At 34.2% G+C, this 22992-nt stretch overlaps 1 protein-coding gene across 1 annotated transcript; it reads left to right on the top strand.

Moving 5' to 3' along the window:
• The first annotated feature begins 248 nt into the window (after positions 1-248).
• On the top strand, positions 249-22556 carry LOC145284022 (uncharacterized). The gene is made up of 4 exons (XM_080133111.1): positions 249-4272; positions 9835-10042; positions 15402-15603; positions 20551-22556. Exons 1-4 carry the CDS (start codon positions 3500-3502, stop codon positions 20862-20864), a joined length of 1497 nt encoding a protein of 498 aa, XP_079989237.1. The 5' UTR covers positions 249-3499; the 3' UTR covers positions 20865-22556.
• The last annotated feature ends 436 nt before the right edge of the window (positions 22557-22992 follow it).

Raw genomic sequence — 22992 nt, 5'->3', positions numbered from 1 at the left:
ATTACTGAATTATTTAAAAAAAAAAATTAACTTTAATCGTGTTAGCAGGTAAAAAATCTTGTTTTTATAAAATTAAGCGAAACGAAACCATAAACAAGGGAGGTAACTCTACATTTTTAATGTGAATAACACAAAACAAATAAAAATAAACATAACATATATACAGTGTTTCTGAGTTCGACTAAAAATTAAATAACGTACTCCTGTGTCTTACGTAAGCATACACGATCATTTTCTTTAATAAAATTTTTCTACCTTATCGATTTTCGTACTTTTTGATATAATCAGCTTAAAAATGGGGGGAATACGTAGATATCGTTGTTTTCATGTGAAATTCAAGATAACGATTTCCGCAATCTCGTCCCAATAGTGCAAGAAGCGCCAAATAGTGTTTACTTGAACTTTTATAATAAAATATTTATGAACTTCTAAACTTTAGTTAAGAAATCTTTTAATTATTATTATTATTACTACAAAAATTACAGGGAGTCGCCACTTATCAAGTCCCGAAGGCCACTCGAGGATTAGGGTAGTTAATGAATGTAAGGTGGTAGTTTAGTAATCGTTAATGGATAGAATTTTGATTATTTAAAGGAACGGTTTAACAAGAACTTGTTTACATTGGACTTGAGGGCTACCATATTGTACCTATTTACAATGCCTCCCCACGGGACAGAGTTAGACACCAGGGTCGTTTTTTAACGTGGAGAAAAGGTACAAAAATAAAAATTGTCTCAGTCGTGAAGGATTTCTCCTCCACCGAAAGAGAACAAGAAATAGAAGTGCAGTTTGATCTTGTCCCGAGAGGGCTACCATATTGTAATCGACTGGGAAACAAGCTAATGGAACAGTGTTCCATTCCACACGGGGGCAGTTCTAGAACAGAAGGTTTTTTTTATTTTTTTTTTTATTTATTTTTTTTTATTTATTTATTTATTTATTTATTTAACAAAGGAGTCACCACTTATCAATGCCAGAAGGCCACTCGGGGATAAAGGTTAATGGACACGTGTGCGAAAATAGGTTGGCTACTTTAGTCTTTTTAAGGTGAACTTGTTTCAAAGGTGTCCTTCCTTGACATTCCTTATAAATTAGCAGAGGATTTTTCTCTATTTCCGCTAAGTTTTTCGGGATGTTTAAACGTAATCGTCTAAAAATATTGCATCTCTGTTTATTGCCAGCTAAACAAACCCGGTGATTATCAGTATCTATGGATGTCAAGGACACCTTTGAAAGAAAGTTCACCTTAAAAAGGCCAAAGTAACAAACCTATTTTCGCTCACGTGTTCATCATAGGAAATAAGAAACGAGAGTGACCTCCCTTGAGCAAGATGGCGGCCTCCAGGCGCTCACAATTACATCAACAAAAACACATTTTCCTCCTTTCCTTATTTTTGCAGCAACAACTCCGGATTCAATATCTCAACTCCACCACAGGATGTCAACAACAAAATTCCGATATCTTTTAAAAAAAGGTTTTCTTTAACTACACCAAGGCTCAACTTCTTCGTTTATAAGTTCGGATTTTTAATTCTTTTTTCAAGTTTTATCAAAAAAAAAAAATAACAAAAAAAACAAAAACAAACAAAAACAACAAACAAACAAAAATAATTATGAAAAAAAAAATATATATATTAGTAAATTTTAAATACGCCAAAGAAAAATTCTGACAAAATAATTGTTAAAAAATTTATGTTATAAAATCTGAAATTCTACAAACAAACAGGTATATTTTCTTTTTATTTAGATTTTCTCGTAATATTAAATAATGAAGTGTAGTATCTGTTCTGCAGACGCTGCTGCTGCACTTAAGATAATTTGTACCAGTCTGGTCAATGGAGGGGAAACCCTCTATACTGGGACAATTATTATTTTTGGTAACCAGAGCGGAGAGTGCCCCCTTTTTGCCTACTTTTAGGGGAGCTGGTTTTACCCCACATTAAAAACGGCCTTGTGCCTCACCTCATTTGCTTTGGTGGGGAAGCAAATAATGTTTATAAAAAAATATGAAAATAACTTCTTTTATTATTAAAAGTTTATTTTTTAAAACATTTACTTTCTATGTACGTTAGTACGATATTTTAGTACATTAACGGATTAAATATCATTATTAATGTTTTTGGTGCTTTTACATTATCGGGACAGATTTTGTAGTCGATAAATAGAGTTTTTAGATAAAATAAAAAAAATGGTGTCAATTGATTTTTTAATATTTTTTTTTTAGTAAATTCTAATAAGTTACAATGGTAGCTTCCGAATTATGCAGTCGAAATTACCTGAATAATACCGAATTATTAAAACAACTTAATCGTGGTAGCAGGTGAAAAATTGCCGCCATCTTTGTTTAATTCGAACGGAAAATTACCTCCCTTTTGAACTCTCCTGTGTCTTACAATCGTTTTCATCAAATTCTATTTTTTATTTTCTTTAATAAAAATTTTCTACCGTATCAATTTTCTTAATTTTTGGATATAGTCATCTTAAAAGTGCGAAGAATACGTAAATACCATTGTTTTCATGTGAAATCCAGTTTTACGACTTCCGGAAATCTCGTTCCAATTCTGCAGAAGCGCCATGTTTTTTTTAAAAACTTTATTTAACTAAAAAAATCAAGTTTTTAAATTCTGTCTTAATTTAGCCCCCCCCCCCCGAATCATTAATACAGTAATAATATATTGTACCTATTTACTATGCCTCCCCACGGGACAGAGTTAGACACCAGGGTCGTTTTTTAACGTGGAGAAAAGGTACAAAAATAAAAATTGTCTCAGTCGTGAAGGATTTCTCCTCCACTGAAAGAGAACAAGAAATAGAAGTGCAGCATCTGAAGAACAGATACTACACTTTGATCTTGACCAAAAGGCCAAGTCTTTTCGAAATGTTCAAATAAGCCTAGTATTACGATTTCAAAAATCTGAAAGTTAAAAATATATCTGTGATCATAATCATAAAATATCTCGATGATTTATTGAAATAATAAAACTGAGTCTAATTTTTTCCCTCTTTTTTCTGTGTGTAATCTCTAAATAAAGGCAAATTAACATATTCGAAGACCGTTCTACAAAAGTCACGTAAGCTGGTGATATCACAGAATAAAGTAGGACAGGCGCCGAGGCGGTAGATGACTATTTCGAGGGTTGTTATTTTCTGTTTCAGTTCTCAAAGAAATTGCCGACAGATTTGTGAAACTGGTTCAAAAGTGACTTTGCTTCCAAGATTTTACGTTTCGACATTTGCAATTGAAAGCATTTTTTTTTTTTTTTTTTTTTGCTGGGGGAATACCGTACTGATTATTTTTTTTTAAAAATGTATTGAATTATTAATTTTAAAATGCACCCGTTTTAAAATAATCTAATATCACCTAACTGTGGTACTTTATTCTGTGACGTCACCAGGTTAGGTGACTTTAGTGGAACGGCCTTCTATTTATGTAGGTCATTCTCGACTAGGTTAATATGTGGGTTTACCTACATAAATACAAGTAAAATAAACAAAAAAAATGTTAAGAAGTCTGTCAGATTGGGGATGGTGCCAGAATGTGGCTAGGTCGTCAGCTATACGAACCAGGTTATTTGCAGCATCTGTGAATGTTGTGTTTAACAAAAGAACTCAGTTTTCAGATTTCCAAAAGAATAGCAAGAAAAAATGGAAATTTAAAACTAGTGACAAACAAAAGCTGAATTCATCTCCAAGTACTATTCCATTAAACTTTATAAAATCAACCTTTTTTCTTTGGGAAGGTGGAGCACTGATTTCACGTGAGATAAATATGACACCAACTTTATTACAGGAGGAACTTTATTTTAGAGAAAAGGAAATGCTTTCGAAATATAAGAGACCCTCTTTATTCAGCTTTGCTACAAGATGTGGTAAGATAATCTATGACAGCTCCAATAACCATAACATTCACCAAGGTTTTTCTTTTTCACGTTCGGCTCCATTGCCAATGAGCAAAGCAAATTTTCTCCAACAAAAACGGCATTTTAATCTAAATCGTTTCTGTCACGGTTTTCATAATTCAAGTTTGCCTTTTAAGATGATGAACAAAAACATTGGGAATTGTACGTCCATCGCTTCTGCCTCTACCAAAAGCCGATCTGATGCTTCTCGGGGCTGGCTTACTCTTGAGGGTTATCGCATCTACCCATGGTCAATATCTGGATTAGAGACATGTGTAGTTGTCAAGGCTGAACAAGATAAGAAACTAGCAGTGGCCTTCGACCTAGGATACACGACCAGACCGAGTATTCGTTGTCAACACGTTTTCATCAGGTAAGAAAACACAAATCTATAGCTCATCATCACCATCAAAACTAACCTATTTCTGATCAGGTCTTTAGATTTCTTCAAGTCCAACTTATCACTTCCTCCCATGTTTTCCTTGGCCTATTGCTGCTAACTCATCCTGCAACCTTAACTATTCTACATCTACTAATCCAAGAACTTTCATCCATTTTTTTAAATATTGCAATTCCATGGTATTATCAAATTAATATATACCATCACAATTCCATAGTATTGTCAAATTAATATATACCATCACAATTCCATAGTATTATCAAATTAATATATACCATCACAATTCCATGGTATTATCAAATTAATATATACCATCACAATTCCATAGTATTATCAAATTAATATATACCATCACAATTCCATGGTATTATCAAATTAATATATACCATCACAATTCCATAGTATTATCAAATTAATATATACCATCACAATTCCATGGTATTATCAAATTAATATATACCATCACAATTCCATAGTATTATCAAATTAATATATACCATCACAATTCCATAGTATTATCAAATTAATATATACCATCACAATTCCATAGTATTATCAAATTAATATATACCATCACAATTCCATAGTATTATCAAATTAATATATACCATCACAATTCCATGGTATTATCAAATTAATATATACCATCACAATTCCATAGTATTATCAAATTAATATATACCATCATAATTCCATAGTATTATCAACTTAATATATACCATCACAATTCCATGGTATTATCAAATTAATATATACCATCACAATTCCATAGTATTATCAAATTAATATATACCATCACAATTCCATAGTATTATCAAATTAATATATACCATCACAATTCCATGGTATTATCAAATTAATATATACCATCACAATTCCATGGTATTATCAAATTAATATATACCATCACAATTCCATAGTATTATCAAATTAATATATACCATCACAATTCCATAGTATTATCAAATTAATATATACCATCACAATTCCATGGTGTTATCAAATTAATATATACCATCACAATTCCATAGTATTATCAAATTAATATATACCATCACAATTCCATAGTATTATCAAATTAATATATACCATCACAATTCCATAGTATTATCAAATTAATATATACCATCACAATTCCATGGTATTATCAAATTAATATATACCATCACAATTCCATAGTATTATCAAATTAATATATACCATCACAATTCCATAGTATTATCAAATTAATATATACCATCACAATTCCATAGTATTATCAAATTAATATATACCATCACAATTCCATAGTATTATCAAATTAATATATACCATCACAATTCCATGGTATTATCAAATTAATATATACCATCACAATTCCATAGTATTATCAAATTAATATATACCATCACAATTCCATAGTATTATCAAATTAATATATACCATCACAATTCCATGGTGTTATCAAATTAATATATACCATCACAATTCCATAGTATTATCAAATTAATATATACCATCACAATTCCATAGTATTATCAAATTAATATATACCATCACAATTCCATGGTATTATCAAATTAATATATACCATCACAATTCCATAGTATTATCAAATTAATATATACCATCACAATTCCATAGTATTATCAAATTAATATAAAGCATCACAATTCCATAGTATTACCAAATGAATATAAAGCATCACAATTCCATGGTATTACCAAATTAATATATACCATCACAATTCCATAGTATTATCAAAGTAATATAAAGCATCACAATTCCATGGTATTATCAAATGAATATAAAGCATCACAATTCCATGGTATTATCAAATGAATATAAAGTATCACAATTCCATGGTATTACCAAAGTAATATAAAGCATCACAATTCCATGGTATTACCAAAGTAATATATACCAAAGCTTTTATACAGCAACCAATTTAATATTCCTTTGACACTTCATTCTTCAGAGGAAATCAGTTCAACCTGCCTAGGATAAATTCTGTACAAAAAACAAACAAAACATTACCAAAGTAATAAAACTGAAAAACCTCAATCCAAATATCATTTTCTTGTAAGACACTATTAGTATATATATATCGCTACTATTATATAAAGGTCACTTTGAATGTGTGTTTGTGAGAGTTCCTTCTCCATAGGTTCCGAAACAGCTGAGCCTATCCTTTGCAAATTTCACACAAAAGTAATTTATGTCTGGCAGTGATTTTAGATATGCGTTGGACAGAAATTCATCTGATAAGTACAGGAAATCTAAAAAAGATCTGATCCTAACAATAGTCTTCCTTTCGTATAGATCAAAAAGAAAAATATTTACATTATATTATACTAGCGGGTGTACCCAGCGTTGCCCGAGTGTTTGTTTCCGGGACAGGGGGGGGGGGAGTTTTAAAAAATGTTATGGTAGGTAAGTAGGAAGGATCAAACCCGGAGTCATGAGTAAAAGTAGGAAAATAAAGTGTGAAAAAAAAACAAAAAAAAAACATCTGCAACGTTAACAGTTCGGCCACCAAGAAAAGTCCATTCCAGTTGTTTAGGGAAAAAAACCAAAAAAAAAACCGACTACGGTAGGTCGGCGCGAACGTGAAAATATAATGTGAATTGTCCAGCACGCTAACCACTATGCCACAGAGCACTGCAGCTTAGTTTAGTGATTTTAAATAACTTCACATGAAAGAACTACGAAGCCAAACCGGTGTTCTCTTCTCAACTGTTCCTTGTGAATGATCCCCAAACGGTGTTAAGTGGTGGCAGGGGGGAGGAGGAATTTATTAGAGAGAAAATATTTTACCACTTCCATTGATCTTAACCGATTTTGGCCGTGACTTCTCAGCAGAAAAAGTATAGAAATCTAAGATTATCGAGGAATTTGAGAAATAATAAGCCTATAACACACCTCAGATATTGTTCTGCCGTTTGTGCATATTATATTTGCATGAAATATCTTGATTTTTAATCCTATTAAGGTCAAAATCCGCGGGAAAAAATGAGTTCATTTTATTTATATAGAGATTATATTTACATTACACCAGCCAAAGTAAATAAAATCTCAACAAATCATTTCTTCTTAAAAAACAAAACAAAAAAAAAGAAACAATAGATTAGATCATTTGACTAAAGATCAAATGATCTCCTGTTCAAGTCCGAGTCTACCTCACCGTTTTATTTTAATTTTTTCTTTTTAATGAGTTCAATTTACAATGTACCATTTAAAATCGCCACAAATTATTTCTTCATTTACATATTTTAAAACTAAATATTAATCAGAAGTGACTTTGCCAGAGCATTCATCGTCAAGTCCAAATATCAGCTGACGTGATATTGTAAACGAACACAGACGGAATTTCATAATTATTATTTAAAAAAATTTTTGCCAGATTAGTCCACCGGGCAAATTATTCCTCATAATAGATAATAATCAATAGAGGATTGATTCTATAATACATACATTGCATAAATTAAAATATCATGTTTAAGTGTATTTACGACTGGGCAATGCTGGGCATCCAACAAGTATGTATGGTATTTGTAACATTTTGGACTGGTGAGCAAAACTACTGCATGACCAAAAGATGAAGTCCAAGGCCTAACATTCACAGGGAACATGAGTTGGAACAGATACATTGAGAGCATTGCTGAGGTTGTGCGAAGAAGGTTGGCTCTCTCTACCATGCTAGAAAGCTACTTACAATCCTGTACCTCTATAAGGCCACCATTCGCCCATTTATGGATTATTGCTGTCACATTTGGACTGGTGCATCTGCTACTAGTTGCTCACTCCTGGACAGGGTTCAAAAGAGAAAACTGTCATCTAAGTTTCAGCCTCTGTCCTATTGGCGAAATGTTGCATCCGTCTGCCTGTTCTACAAGTATTTTAAAGGTGAATGCTCTGATGAACTGCAAGCACTTGTATCCCCTTGATGTAAATACCTCCGACTAACCCAACAAGCAGCTAAATCCCACCCCTACACAGTAGAGATCCTTTGATGTAAGAAAGCTTTCTACTCCAATAGTTTCTTTCCCCTAACTTCTAGACTTTGGAACTCCCTTCTGGGATTCTGCTTTCCAAACTGTACTGATATGCAGAAGCTCAAGTATAATGTGAACAGACATCTTGCTGCTCATCTCCCTTCATAATATCCCTGCAACTTAAGTCCCCGATAGTAGCCCCTTACTTCAAAGTGGCACTGTGCCTTGTTTGCGGTGAAAGTTGAATAAATAAGTGGAGCATGTATGGTCCCCCGTGAGTGCACAGTGAACGAGGCATAAAAAATGACTAAGTTCAGCATTTGTCCCTATTTAACCCTAAAAATCCCCAGGGAACATCAAATCCTGGTGAGAAGGAACAAACAGTGCAGTTTTAGGCCTTAACATATGTAAATTTGAGTTCTGCACTATGCAAAAAAAGAAATGACTAAGTCCATCATTCGCCCCCCCTCCCACCCATGTAGCCTCAAAAGTCCCCAAGGCCTTCACATTTTAAAATTGTAGTTCAGCACCTTGAAAAACTGCTAAATAGACATAAACAGAAAATTTTGGACAAATATCGTAAAATAGTCCAAAAAATGGAGTGTTTCTATTAGCCCTAAAAGAGCCCCTGGGGCACACCCAATATTATCGCAAAGTATAGACAAACAAAATTATATAAAAATCAGTTAGTTACAACTTTTCAGAAAGTTTTATAAAAATCCAAGTCATCAATTTCTTTTTAATACACACAAATGTGTCAATTTTAGCCATTTTAACCCGAAAGGCACCCCTGGAGGGGAAACCAAAGTTTTCCCAGAAAATCTGTTCTGTTACTTTTTTTTACTTATATCATGTTTAATATGTGCACAAAATTTCCAAAAATTCCAAGGCATAGTTATTGAGAAAAATGTGGACAGACGAATGGACAAACAGACAAGGGTAAATTTACAGGTCCACCCTCCTTTTGTCGAGGAACAAAAAAAGAAAAGTGTTTGGATTTGTAATGTGAATCTTAATCAAAGCCTTAGATCTGGTGAGTTCAGAGAAAGATTTTAATATAATCTGTACTAATAAATTTGTTGCACTTCTGCCCCCTCAATGTACGTATCACTGACAAACCCGCTTAGCAACAAAATCACACCCCTTTACTGTTAAGGTCCCTAAATGTCAGAAGGTCTTCTCCTCTAAGAGTTTCTCCTTTCAAACAGACTTTGGAATTCCCTTACTGCTACCTGCTTCCTTGACTGTACTTGTAATGACATGCAGAAGTTTAAATGTAATATAAACCAACATCTTGCTCATCTTCCCTAAACATGGTCCCTCTTACATCCAAGAGGCAGTGTGCCTTGTTTTGGATGAACATGAGTCAAGAAACAAATAGAAGAACAAAAGAAAAACACTAACAAATGTTAATTAAAAAAAATGTGATAAACTGTTTGAAATTATTGTTCCCAGATAACACTGGGTTACCTTGCTGTTTAAATCTTCATTTTGTGATGTTTCAATTAAAATTGTGTAAAAGCAAAAATGTTTTTTTGGTTTGAAAACTTTTTTTTTTCAGTCATGGTCATATGGATCACGTTTCCGGATTGTTCCAACACGCAACGAAACGCAACTTGTATAATCTTCCGCCGGCTGTCTACTACGTGCCACCAGATTTAGTTGAGACACTGCATAAAATAGGAGAACTGCTGTACACGCTCTCTTCGACACCAGACATCCTGAGGCATTTGGATATACGGCCAATTCAACCTGGTGACCGAGTTTTGGTAAGTCATCGCTTCGTAGCAGAATTTTATTTTTGCCATTTTATGTGGTGCATTGAATTAAGAGTAAATATGGAATAATTAGATCAATAAGTAGAAAAGTATCATTTTAAGGAAACCAACCATTTTATATACCTACAAGGTGGAATGATAAAGTTGTCAGCCTAAAGAAAATAACACTATTTTAGAACTTTTATCAAAAAAATTCAGATAAATTGATTATGTAATTGAGCTGACATCTATTCAATGTAGCCGACTTCAGCCTCAATCACCGCCTCGATATGTACGGAACTGGAAGCATACCTTTTCATCAAGCGCTGGCAGGAACTCGGCGAATGGTGGTGATCAGACTGGCTTTGGTGTTGTGGGAGGTCATGTTGGTGATGTTCTCGCCGTATGGCCAAACAAAGTAGTCTAGCGGGTTTAGGTCAAGAGAGAAGAGGGGCCAGTGAGAGAAGGATACAAAGACGTAGCACTCTTTCTGAAGCCAAGCCAGGGTCTCTTAGGATTTGTGGGCTGGGTCTGACAGCGGCCACCTTATTGCATCAGGGGATCACCACAGTCGTGAGCACATTTAGATACAATTTCATGTCAACTTTTAAGCCAACTTCGAAGATGTAAGGGGGCATGATGTGGCCCTCACTTGAAACCATACCAAAGATCATAACCGTGGCTGGAAACTTTGTTTTCATCACTCTGGGCACATGCCTGTTATTCATGGTAATCCACTGATGCATTTTGAGGATACTGGCAATGGTCCTGTTGTCGTAACTTGGATTGGTAGAGAGAATGAATTGTACGGCAGCACATCTTGGATCTCGCTCGTTGGACATTGTGTTACTTTCAGAATGATAAAAGGTTTCTTTCGCTCTTGGAATGTCTACACAATTGGCCAACTAGTAGATGGTCTGCAATAAAAAAAGAAAACTGGTTTTTATCAAACGGAAATTGAATCATGTCATCTTTTCTAGGGTGACAATTTTATCATTAGACTCTCTCTCTCTCTATATATATATATATATATATATAATTCTGTTGATTTTCTTGATCTGAGTGATTTTTTTTGTCAACCATTTTCCTCTAGCACTTTCAATCATTGATCGTTGTCAGGAGCAATTTTGTTGTTCTTAAAGAGGCTTTTTTTTGTTGCCTTTTTATATGTAACTAATAGGGACGACCGGCGTAATCCGACCGCAAAATACACTTAAATATGATATTTTGATTTATGCAGCTTTCGTATATATTATAGAATCAATTTTCTATTGATTTTTATAAAGTTGTGATTTCAAAAATAAAAAATATGTCCATATGACTTGAGTGCATCAGCTTGAATCAAAACCGTAACTTATAAAGAAAATATATATATATATCTATATATCTATAAAATTGAAATTGTCTGTCTGTGTATGAACATTTCCCTACCAAACTACTCTGTCAATTTTCAGTCTACAGACTCGAAATTTGACATAAGGTGTATTGAGATTTGGAAAAATCTTTTTAATCGGTTTTCAGCCAGAAATTTGGCTGCAAGGGGTCAAAGTTTAACAATTTGACCTTTGAAAACTCTACCAAACTCCTCTGCCAATTTTGGGTCTAAACATTTGAAATTTTAGATGTTGGTTACTTGGACATGGATCAAACTATTTAATTTAATTTGAGCCCAAAACAATAAATTTTAAGGGGTTAAAATTGGGGTCAAAGTTTTAAAAATTTGACCTCTGCGGTCTTTACCAAATTACTCAGTCAATTTCTGGTCTAAACATTTGAAATTTTATATAAAGTTCATTCAGACATAAAGCAAGCTTTTTAATCGGTTTTTGGCTGAAAATTTGGCTACCAAGAGGTCAAAGTTCAAAAGTGTTTACCTTTGCAGTCTCTAGAAAACTATTTAGTCAATTTTGGGTCTAAGCATTTGAAATTTTACATAAAGGGTGTTCAGACATGCAGCAAGTTTTTTAATCAGTTTTTGGGCGAAAATTTGGCTGCCAAGAGGTCAAAGTTGAAAGAGTTGACCTTTTCAGACTCTACCAAACTCCTCCACCAGTTTTGGGTCTAAACACTTGAAATTTTAGATGTAGGTTACCTGAACATGAGTCAAACTTTTTAATATACATATGCACATTAAATTATGAACAGTATATAGGGCCCAAGCAAAGCTGGGCTGAACTGCTAGTTTATATATATATATATATATATATATATAAACTTCTTTCCAGTTAACAAAAAAAAAACATTAAGAAATTTACATGTGGGGTTTGAATTTACAGACCACGTCATGTAAAAAAAAAACAACATAAATTTTCAAATCTTATAAAATTCATTGCAGTTAATGAAAAAAAAGTTAAGAAATTTATGTGCAGAGTTTGAACCTACAGACCATGTAATGCAAAAAACAACACATTATCAATTTACACACAGTAGAATTTTCACAACCCGTTATGCTAAGCAACGACATGGAAAAAATAGCTTTACCGATGATAGATAAATTAAAAGAATGGTTTTGATTATCAATTATTGGTAATTATCGGGGGTATTCTGAGACAAAACTAAGATAGCTCCCAGACTTATACACTAAAGTTCTGTGAATTTTAAAGAAAATCTGTTCAGCCATTTTGGAGTCTATAAGGAACTCTCTCTCTCACATACACACAAAGTTGCATTTATATAATTGTAGAGATAAATTTTATTTTGGTTTTTATTTATTGGTTTAATTTTATTTATTTAGTTATTTTGATTTAAGTCATGTGTTGGAGAGGGAGGATAAAGAGGGCTGTGGCAAAGTCTATTATTCTAGTTCTTTTTTAACTATTATATATATCTATATGTCTATATATCTATAAAAGTGAATGTGTCTGTGTGTGTCTGTGTACATTTCCATACGCAATAACTCTGTCAATTTTTAGTCTACAGACTCGAAATTTGATATACAGGGTACTGAGATTTGGGAAAATTATGTGATCGGTTTTTGGGCAGAAATTTAGCGATTAAGGGGTCAAAGTTCAACAATTTGACCTTTGAGAACTCTACTAAACTCCTCCGACAATTTTGGGTCTACGCACTTGAAATTTTAGATATAGGTTCCTTAGACATGGATCTAACTTAATAACTTGATTTGAGCCCAAAACAATAAATTTTAAGGAGTTATAATAGGGGTCAAATGTTAAAAAAATTGACTTCTGCGGTCTCTTCCAAATTACTCAGACAATTTCTGGTCTAAATATTTGAAATTTTACATAAAGGGTATTAAGAGATAGGGCAAGCTTTTTCATCAGTTTGGGTCGAAAATGTTTAGTCACCAATATATAAATGCATGCATGTATGTATGTCTGTTTGCATGTCTGCCTTAAACTTTCAATAGAGGTGACGGATTTTACCAAGATCAGTATCGTTTTAAAGTTCAACCTTTCATACGACAAATATCGAAAAATTGGCTAAAACATTAATATCTTCCCCTTTTTTCTACAGGAGGGGGGTCACTTTTTTCGCCTATATTTTTTAAACTTATCCTCTCCTTTAGATTGTCTAGTCTTAATTTAAAAAAATGTCGCTTCCAGTTTGGCGGTGGTCATAACAGCATAAATGTTAGGTTTTACCCCGTTCTTTTCCTCCTTTGCGGTACGGGTTCGAGTCTGCCTTCCTACTACCATTTTTTTTTTTTTTTGCTCAACATACACATCCAAACACCCGGGCAACACCGGGCTGAAATGCTAGTACATCTATAAAAGTGAATGTGTCTGTATGTGTGTCTGTATCTGTGTGTGTCTGTGTACATTTCCCTACAAAATAACTATGTCAATTTTCAGTCTACAGACTCGAAATTTGATATACAGGGTACTGAGATTTGGGAAAATCTTTGTGACGTGGTTTCAGCCAGAGATTTCACTGTTAAGGGGTCAAAGTTCAACAATTTGACCTTTGATAACTCTACCAAACTCCTCCGAAAATTTGGGTCTAAACACTTGAAATTTTAGATATAGGTTCCTTGGACATTGATCCAACTTAACTCGACTTGAACCCAAAACAATAAATTTTAAGGGGTCATAATAGGGATAAAAGTTAAAAAAAATTAAACGTTTTTTTTTTTTTTTTGCTCAGTATACACCTTTATGTCTTCAAATCAGTCATCCTGGAGAAGTCTTGAAATAAAGATGAAATGCTGATAATTATATGAATAATTTTGGTTATTCCTTTTCCATATTTCTATATTTATTTATATATAGTGTTTCACTTTTGCTGTAGTAAAATAATTTTTTGAATGATGGCTCAGATTTTGTGAAACTTTGTCTTTCAACATACTTACTCCTTTGATGGAATAGTCATTACTGACCAGCCGTGACACTTTTCACAAATCTTCGCTACTGACTCCGGTTCTGCGCCATTCTGAGCAACTCAGCCATGCTAATGTCCGCAATGTCCTTCACTTTGTCTGACATTCTTGTTTTTGGTCTTCTACATCCTCATTTGCTAGAGGTTGTTCCAAAGAGTAGATTTTTTGCTAGGCCATCTGTTCTGGCGACATGTCCCAAAAATTACTTGCAATAACACTAGCACCTGCTCCTCTCTGTGCCCCAGTGGTATCCCCAAAGGTTACAAAACTTCTGAAAACCATCAATAGCTTTGCTATCCAAATTTAATTTTGTCACATCTTAGTTCCACTTCATTGGAATTCTCTTCCTGCTCCCAGTTTCCACAAGTACCAATATACAAAAATTTAAAATGATAACATTTTTCTACTCAACTCCCTACTTAGGATGTTTTCTATAAATCTGGTCCCTAATCAAAGTAACCCCTTTCATTTTAACGGCAGATTCATCAGATTCGTCTTTTTATAAGTTTTATTTTTTTATTACATTTTTACCCCAAATAAGGCACAGTACCACTTTGATATAGGGGGATACTATCAGAGACATAAGTTACAGGGATACTATGAAAGGAGTTGAGCAGCAAGATATCTGTTCACATTATACTTGAACTTCTGCATGTCAGTACAGTTGGGGAAGCAGGAACCTGGAAGGGACTTCCAAAGCCTAGTTGTTCTGGGGAAGAAACTATGAGAGTAAAGGCTTTCTTACATCTAGAGATCTCTACTGTGTAGAGGTGGGACTTTGCTGCTTGTCGGGTTTGTCAAAGGTTTTTACGTCAAAGGTGTATAAGGGCTTGTAGTTTGTCGGAGCATTCACCATTAAAATATTTAAATAAGATACATCTTTCTGTAACAGCTAATAAAAACGGAGCCCTTGGTCATCCCAATTTTAGTTGACCACTTAGCTTTAACGTTTCAAGATTATGTAATTCAAGTATTTGTGATTGTAGGGAGAGACAACTCATGCCTTTTTTTTAAACAAACGTTTCTTCTTTGCAGATATCTCCTGACTATGAAGTTCGTCCCTTTGATACAATTCACCGTGTCCGCAGTCAAGGATACCTTGTTTACCGTCGATACAAACGCCTGAAGCCATTGTTCCAACATGTGGAAGTGAAAAACGTTCAGCAAATTGTTAAGGAAATGGGAGGAGAGGAGAGCGTTTATGATGTCTCTTGGTTTCCAGAACTGGCCTACACAGGTAACGTTAAATGGAGATTGTGGGGTGACAATTGCAGTTCACTTAAAGGGGAACAATATTACAAGAAGACGGTGTAGGAACAGAATAGTTTACAAAGTACCCTTCCCATGTTAAGAATGTATTTCTAAATAATAAAGTAACTACTTAGTTATATTTTCCAGCCTAGTACTCTGTTATAAGGAAAACCTTTTCAAAATAAGAGTGTAATATTTATATTTTTATTTTCAGAAATTTAGATAAGATAAACCATCGGTACCGACAGTTTCAAATCTGATAATAGGAACCATTTTAGTTCCTATTACCAAGCTTTCTTCAGCTGATCTATCTCATCTGCCTATACCTGCAGTTACATACAGATGAGATAGACCACCTAAAGAGAGCGTGATACTGGGATCTAAAACGGTTCCTTATTATCAGGTTTGAAACCGACGGTACCAACGGCTTATCTCATCTAAATTTCTGAAAGTAAAAGAATATAAATAATCAAGTTACTATTTAAAAAAGGCATTGCCAAGACTGTTGCAAAGAAGGTTGGCTCTCTCTGCTGTAGTAGAAAGTCACTTACGCCTGAGAGTATTCTGTATCTCTACAAGAACACCATTCGTCCATATATGGAGTATTGTCACCACATAGGGGCTGGTGCATCTGCTACTATTCTCTCCCTCTTAGACAGGGTTCAAAAGAGAGTCGCCAACCTAATAGGTCCTGCACTGTTAGCTAGGCTTCAACTGTTGTTCAATCGACGAAATGTTGCATGCCTCTGCCTGTTTTCCAAGTATTTTAATGATAGGTGCTCTGACAAACTACAAACCCTTGTATCCTGTCGATGTAAATACTGCCGAGAAACTTTACAAGCAGCAAAATCCCACCCCTACACAGTAGAGATCCCCAGATGCCTTCTACTGTAATAGTTTCTTTCCTATGACTTCTAAATGTTAGAATTCCTTTCTGAGTTCCTGTTTCCCTGACTGTACTGACATGCAGAAGTTCAAGTATAATGTAAACAGACATCTTGCTGCTCAACTCCCTACATGGTATCTCTGCAAATTATGGCCCTGATAGTAGCCCTCTATAAATTGTTTGGGGTGAAAATGCAATCTGTAATATAAAACTGTAAAAATGAAAACAAGATACACAAACTAATATAGTAATTATAATGATTAACAAAATGAGATTTTACTTTTTTAGGTGATTACTTGTGAACACATTAAAAGACTTGATGGAAACAAGAAAAACAAACAAAACAGTTTTCAAATTTATGGTTGGAAATCGGTTGTGTATTTAACTAAAAATTATAAAATAATTTCCAGGCTATTCTAACGTTTTGGGGATGTTTACTAAATTTTTTTACCACTAATCCTGAATCTGACTGGCAAAGTTGTAAAAGCAGAATCTCTTCAAAAAAATAAATATATAGAATTTATCTTTGAGACCAAAATATACAATTTTGGTTAACCTGCTCTAAAACGTTAGAATATCCTGCAAATGTGCTTACATTTATATGTGAAACTGATCCTAGCATTACAAGCATATGCTGTATTTTCGTGGACATTGGCAATATTACCTACCTAATGTGCTTCAATAAGTCGTATCTTTTTTATGTGTTGGTCAATTTTTAAAAGAATTACATTGCTGGAAAGAGAATAGAATAAGCATTCCAATGATGTTAATTTATTTTTCTTTTATGCATTCAATGTTTTTATGCGCCAAGTTAAAAATGAAAAAACGGTAAAAAGTGACGACGGCAAAAAGGGAAACTGTTTTTTCAATGTTTACATTTCATTCATTCCATTTGGATAAGCATAGAAGTTCATCTCTACTGTACTTTGATGTATATTTTTACGACCACAGGAAGCAAAGTTACGACCGAGCAAAGTTGACAAAGAATATTTCAAAATTGATAAACTGATCCTTCACTTTAAATTCTAAAATATATTTTTTGGGAAATGTTTACAAAAAAAAAAGTCATTCTTTAGGGGCTGGTGATTTAGCTAATAGTATTAAATTAACCATAATTCACTCTACATGCATCGTGAGAAGACCAAGGTGATGTTAAACCAGCACGCTGCCAAGTCGTCAATAACTGTTGATGGAAAGACCATTGAATAATAAAAGTAATATTTAGAGGGTCTCATATTGTAAAAGAAAACGTTAATTTTCACAATAAATTAAAAAATAATTTTGAATTTGAAACAAAAATTAATAAAACATGTTTGTAATTGTTTTTTTTAATTCATAAAACACATGTGATGTTAAACCAGCACGCTGTCTAGTCGCCAATAATTGTTGATGGAATAACCATTGAGGACATTGAAAGCTACATCTACTTGGGAAAGAAAATTATCAAAAATGGAGAGCTCCTCCCTGAGATAACGAGAAGGATAGCATTGGGATGGGCAGCTTTGGGAAAGTGGAGAATATCATGAGAATCCAAAAGAAAATATGACAATCAAAGGGAAGATCTTCAATGAATATGTGATGATCTACGGTAGTGAAACATGGGCCCTGACAACTCGCCAAAGTGAAATCTTGGCAGTAGCACAAAGGAAGGTAGAGAGAATAATGTTAGGCATCACTCTACAAGACAGAAAGACAAACATTTGGATCCACCAACAAACAAGAGTTATTGACATCAATACTGCCATCAAAACATCCAAACACAGATGGACAGAGCATGTAGCCAGATAACCTGACAACAGACAACGGAATTGACATCTTGTGAACATAAGAGGCCAAAGGGAAGACCAAGAATGAGATGGAGGGACGACCTGATACAACACGTGTTCCACATAGTAGCGGATAGCTCAGGACAGAGATAGATAGCTAAAGTCCAGGGAGGGGTTCCTCATTGAGTGATAAAACCCTTGTTGATTGATTGAATCAATCATAATTCATTATTATTGTGTATACTAAGAGTTTTCAAAGAGGCCATTATCAAAGATTTTTTTTTGTCAACAATTTGTGGTGTTCCCTGAAATCTAGGTGACAAGTCTCCCCAGATTTTCAGTACTGTTCACCTCTTTTAAATAATTTTGCATTATCGCAATAGCTGTTTACCATTGACTTTTCACTGGTATTGACCATTGGTCATCATTGGAATTTAAAGAAATGGGAGCAAAGGAAAGCATTTGTAATATCTCATTACTTCCAAAACTGGCCTACACAAGTAACGTCACATGGAGATTGCATAGTGACAATCAGTTATGGCAACACAGAATATTTTTCTTTGGTATGCTTAATATTTAGTAATATTTTGTTTTAATAATTATCTTTTTTAATACATTAATAATTACAGAAAAATATAATTAAAAATAAACTCAAGGGTGTGAGTGCATATAGAAACATTGATTTAATTTGAATAAAATAAAATATGCATCAAGTGCTCTTGAAAGCCAAATCACAACGTAATATTAGGAAAATAAACAATATTTTACGTGCTTGAAATTTATAACAAATATATTTCAGAGATATACTCCATCTTCTTAAAGATGGAGTATATATCTCTGAAATATAATTGTGATTTGGCTTTCAAGCGCACCTGATGCATATTTTATTTCATATAATTAAAAATATTTTGAAAACATTTTTTTCTATTGCTCCCCACCCCCCCAAAGTAGTTTTTATTATTATTATTATTTTTTCTTTGGTAAATTTTTAAGACGTGCCCAGCATATTATAAACACCCTAACCTCCCCATGTTAAGAATGGCTTTCGGAATAAGCACCCAACAACCTAGAAAGCTGTTCTTAACATGGGGAGGCTGGAGGGGGGTATTCCGAAAGCCATTCTGAACATGGGGTGGTTGGGGGTGTTTATACTACGCTGGGGCAGGTTATAAAAAAAATTCTTTTTTTTTTTTTTCTTTTTTTTCATATAGCTAAAATTTGAAAAAAAAAAATTTTATGAACGAAGAAATTGAGCCATGGTGTTATTAAAGAAAACTTATTTTAAAAGAGATTGGAGCTTTGTTGTCAGCCTCTTGTCGTGGAGTTGAGATATTGAATCCAGGGTTGATGCTGCAAAAAATACAGTAAGGAGGAAATGTGTTTTTATGTGATTATAGCAGTCTGGAGACCGCCAAGGGAGATCTCAAGGGAGATCACTCTCGTTTCTTGATGAGACGTTCCTTTGTACACCAGGAACACAAAAATAGGTTTGCTACTTTGACCTTTGTGAGGTGAACTTGTTTCAAGGGTGTCCATGACATCCACAGATACTGATAACAACTTGGTTTGTTTAGCTGGCAATAAATAAAGATAGTAGCAATCCTATTTTCACGCTTCTATTATACCAAGGAACGTCTCCTCAAGAAACGAGTTATCTCCCTTGAGCAAGATGGGGCCCACAATCACATTAAAACACATTTTCTTTCGTTTTTGTATTTTTGGAGCATCAACTTTGGATTTAATATTTCAGTTCCACCACAAGATGTTGACAACAAAGTTCCGATATCTTTACAAATAAGTTTTCTTTAATGATACCTCCAAACTGATAAATTTCTTAAAAAGATTAAATAGGTTAAAATAGTTGTTCTTTTTCTTATTCTTTTTATACATTTTCATACCATTTAAAAAAAAAATTTTTTGTAATGTTTTTATGTGATGGCAATGCTGATTGTGATACAGCTGATCATCGTGTTTGTGTTGTCAACTGTCCAAAATGTCCACCGACGTAATGGATGAGGGCAGTTTCGCTGTCAGTCCTTTTTTTTTTTTTTTTTTTTTGGAGTCGCAGATAATCTTGCATCCGACACTTATCAGATAAACATTCGCAGAATAAAAGAATGGACTAAGAAAAGAGAAAGAAATTTTTTTTCCAATTCCAATACCCGAAAATTCTGATTTTTCTGACTCCGAATTCCAATTAATCATCCCAACACTTGTGTCAACCTAAAAAAGGATATTTAGAATTGTATTTTTAATATTTACCGCGTCTTTCTCTTTCCAGGTGATACAACATTTGAGGTGTTCTTGAATGACTGTCCTGTTGATCTACTGAAAGTCCGAGTGCTCATCTTGGAAGCAACATATCTGGAGAGTGTCACACCAGGATTAGTGCATAAGGCTCGAGAGCGTGGCCACACCCATGTTGCTGAAATAATTGAACATGCTCACCTATTTTCGGATATAGAAAAACTTGTGCTCATTCACATGTCTGATAAATATTCATCGCTTTTTGCTCGAGAGGCTATTGCTTACCAAATGTCGCCGGCTCTTCGGAAAAAAGTGGTTCTCGCCACTTTGGCCAAGGATAGGTTATGATTAGGACTATGACAAGAGAATATTCTTTCCATTGTTTTGACTCCCAAGTATATATCCGACACAATTAATCGAGAACCACATCACTCTATCTAAAAACATATAAAATATTAACTGATATATACTCAAGAGTCAAAATAATGAAAATAATATTCTCTTGTCATAGCCCTAGTTATTACTATTTAAACATGCCCTCAAATAAAATGACAAACACACACAGGTTTATTATATATATATTTAGTATAAGTGTAAATATATATTTTCACTCACTATTGGTATATACGTGTATCTTACACTCTCGACAATTTGGCCAGGGATAGGTTATGACCGTTCTTGTTCTCCAAGATTTCTGCAGAAATTTTTTTCTTATCACACTTTGAATGTAGTTTGTCATGCTACCAGAATTTTAATTGCATTAAAGATTTGGTCAGAAGAGATAGAGAAGAGTTCAAAATGGTCAATAAGGATCAAATAACAGAATAAAAGCGAACATATTTGAACTGAAATATATTAAACCTATGCAAAATTTATATCATGTATGCCATGTAATTTTTAGAAGACGTCATATTGAAAAATCTTTGTCATTAATTTTTGCTGTGGTTGCATAAGGATCCAGAAGAAAAACATAACTCGATAATTTGCGTAAACAAAATATATTGAACAGAAAAGCAAATATAGAGTGTCGGTATACAGGGTGCAACCATAAAAGTGTTACCTTAAAGAAAACAACACTACAGCTTTATTTAAAAAATTTTATTGAAAAAAATAAATTCAGATAACTTGATTACATAGTAGAGCTGATATCTATTCAATGTAGCCGCCTTCAGCCTCAATCACCACTTCAATGCGGGTCCAGAACTGAGAGCATGCCTTTTCCATAAGCGTTGGCAGGAGCTTGGCGAATACTTAGTGGATGGTGGCGGTAAGGCTGGTTTTGGTGTTGTGGGAGGTCATGTAGGTGATGTTCTCGACATATGACCAAACAAAGTAGTCTAGCAGGTTCAGGTGTTGTGGGAGGAGGGTGGCAGTGAGACAGGGGTACAAAGTCGTTACACTCTTTCTGAAGCCAAGCCTGGGTTTCTTGTGGGTCGGCAACGAGTCCTACTACCACACCCGACGGTCTGCCAGCAACCACCTGATTGCATCAGGGGATCACCCCATTCTTCAGTACATCCAGATACACATTGGTATTGACTTTCAAGCCGACTTTGAAGATGTGAGGTGGCATGATGTGGCCCTCACTTGAAACACCACCAAAGACTATAACCCTAGCAGTAAACTTTGTTTTCATCACCCTGGGTATGTCCCCGTTATTCCTGGGAATCCAGCAATGTATTTTGAGGGTGCTGACAATGGGCTTGTTGTCATAACTTGGATCGGTAGCATGAGTTGTAGAGCCGCGCATCTTCGATTTCACTCGTTGAACATTGTGTCATTTTCAGACATGATAGAAGGATCCTATCACTCTTTGGATTTGTACGCAACTAGCCAACTAGTAGATGCTCTGTAACAAAAAAAATAAAACCGGTTTTCATCAAACAGAAATGGAATCATGTCTTCTTTTCTAAGGTGACAATTTTATCATTCCACCATTGAGTGGAAAAGTTTGTTATTATATATAAGATTGGGTACCAAACTTCATAATTCTACACAGGTCTCAATATTTTTTTCTCTTTGTGTTTATTACGATAAGACCTGGCAATATATATATATATATATATATATATATATATATATATATATATATATATATATATATATATATATATAATTTATTGAAATCCTTTGAGATGAAGAATTTGTATATTTATTTATTTTATTTGCGGACTGTTGTCCTTCGGGGTCTTTGGTACAGTGGATAGAGGCATTGAATCTCTACAGTTCTAGGCCTTGATACGGGTACAGAATTGAGAGCATGCCTTTTCCACAAGCGTTGGCAGGACCTTGGCAAATATTTAGTGGATGGCGGCGATAAGGTTGGCTTTGGTGTTGTGGGAGGTCATGTTGGTGATGTTCTCGACGTATGGCCAAACAAAGTAGTCTAGCATGTTCAGGTGTCGTAGGTGGAGGGTAAAAAGTCGTAGCACTCCTTCTGAAGCAAGGCTGGGTTTCTTTGGACTTGCGGGCTGGC

Source organism: Euprymna scolopes, chromosome 8, assembly GCF_053919585.1.
Source record: "Euprymna scolopes isolate OS-2025 chromosome 8, ASM5391958v1, whole genome shotgun sequence".
NCBI lineage: Eukaryota > Metazoa > Mollusca > Cephalopoda > Sepiida > Sepiolidae > Euprymna > Euprymna scolopes.
Note: the sequence above shows the minus strand (reverse complement) of the source record. Positions and strands in the feature narration are given on the sequence as shown.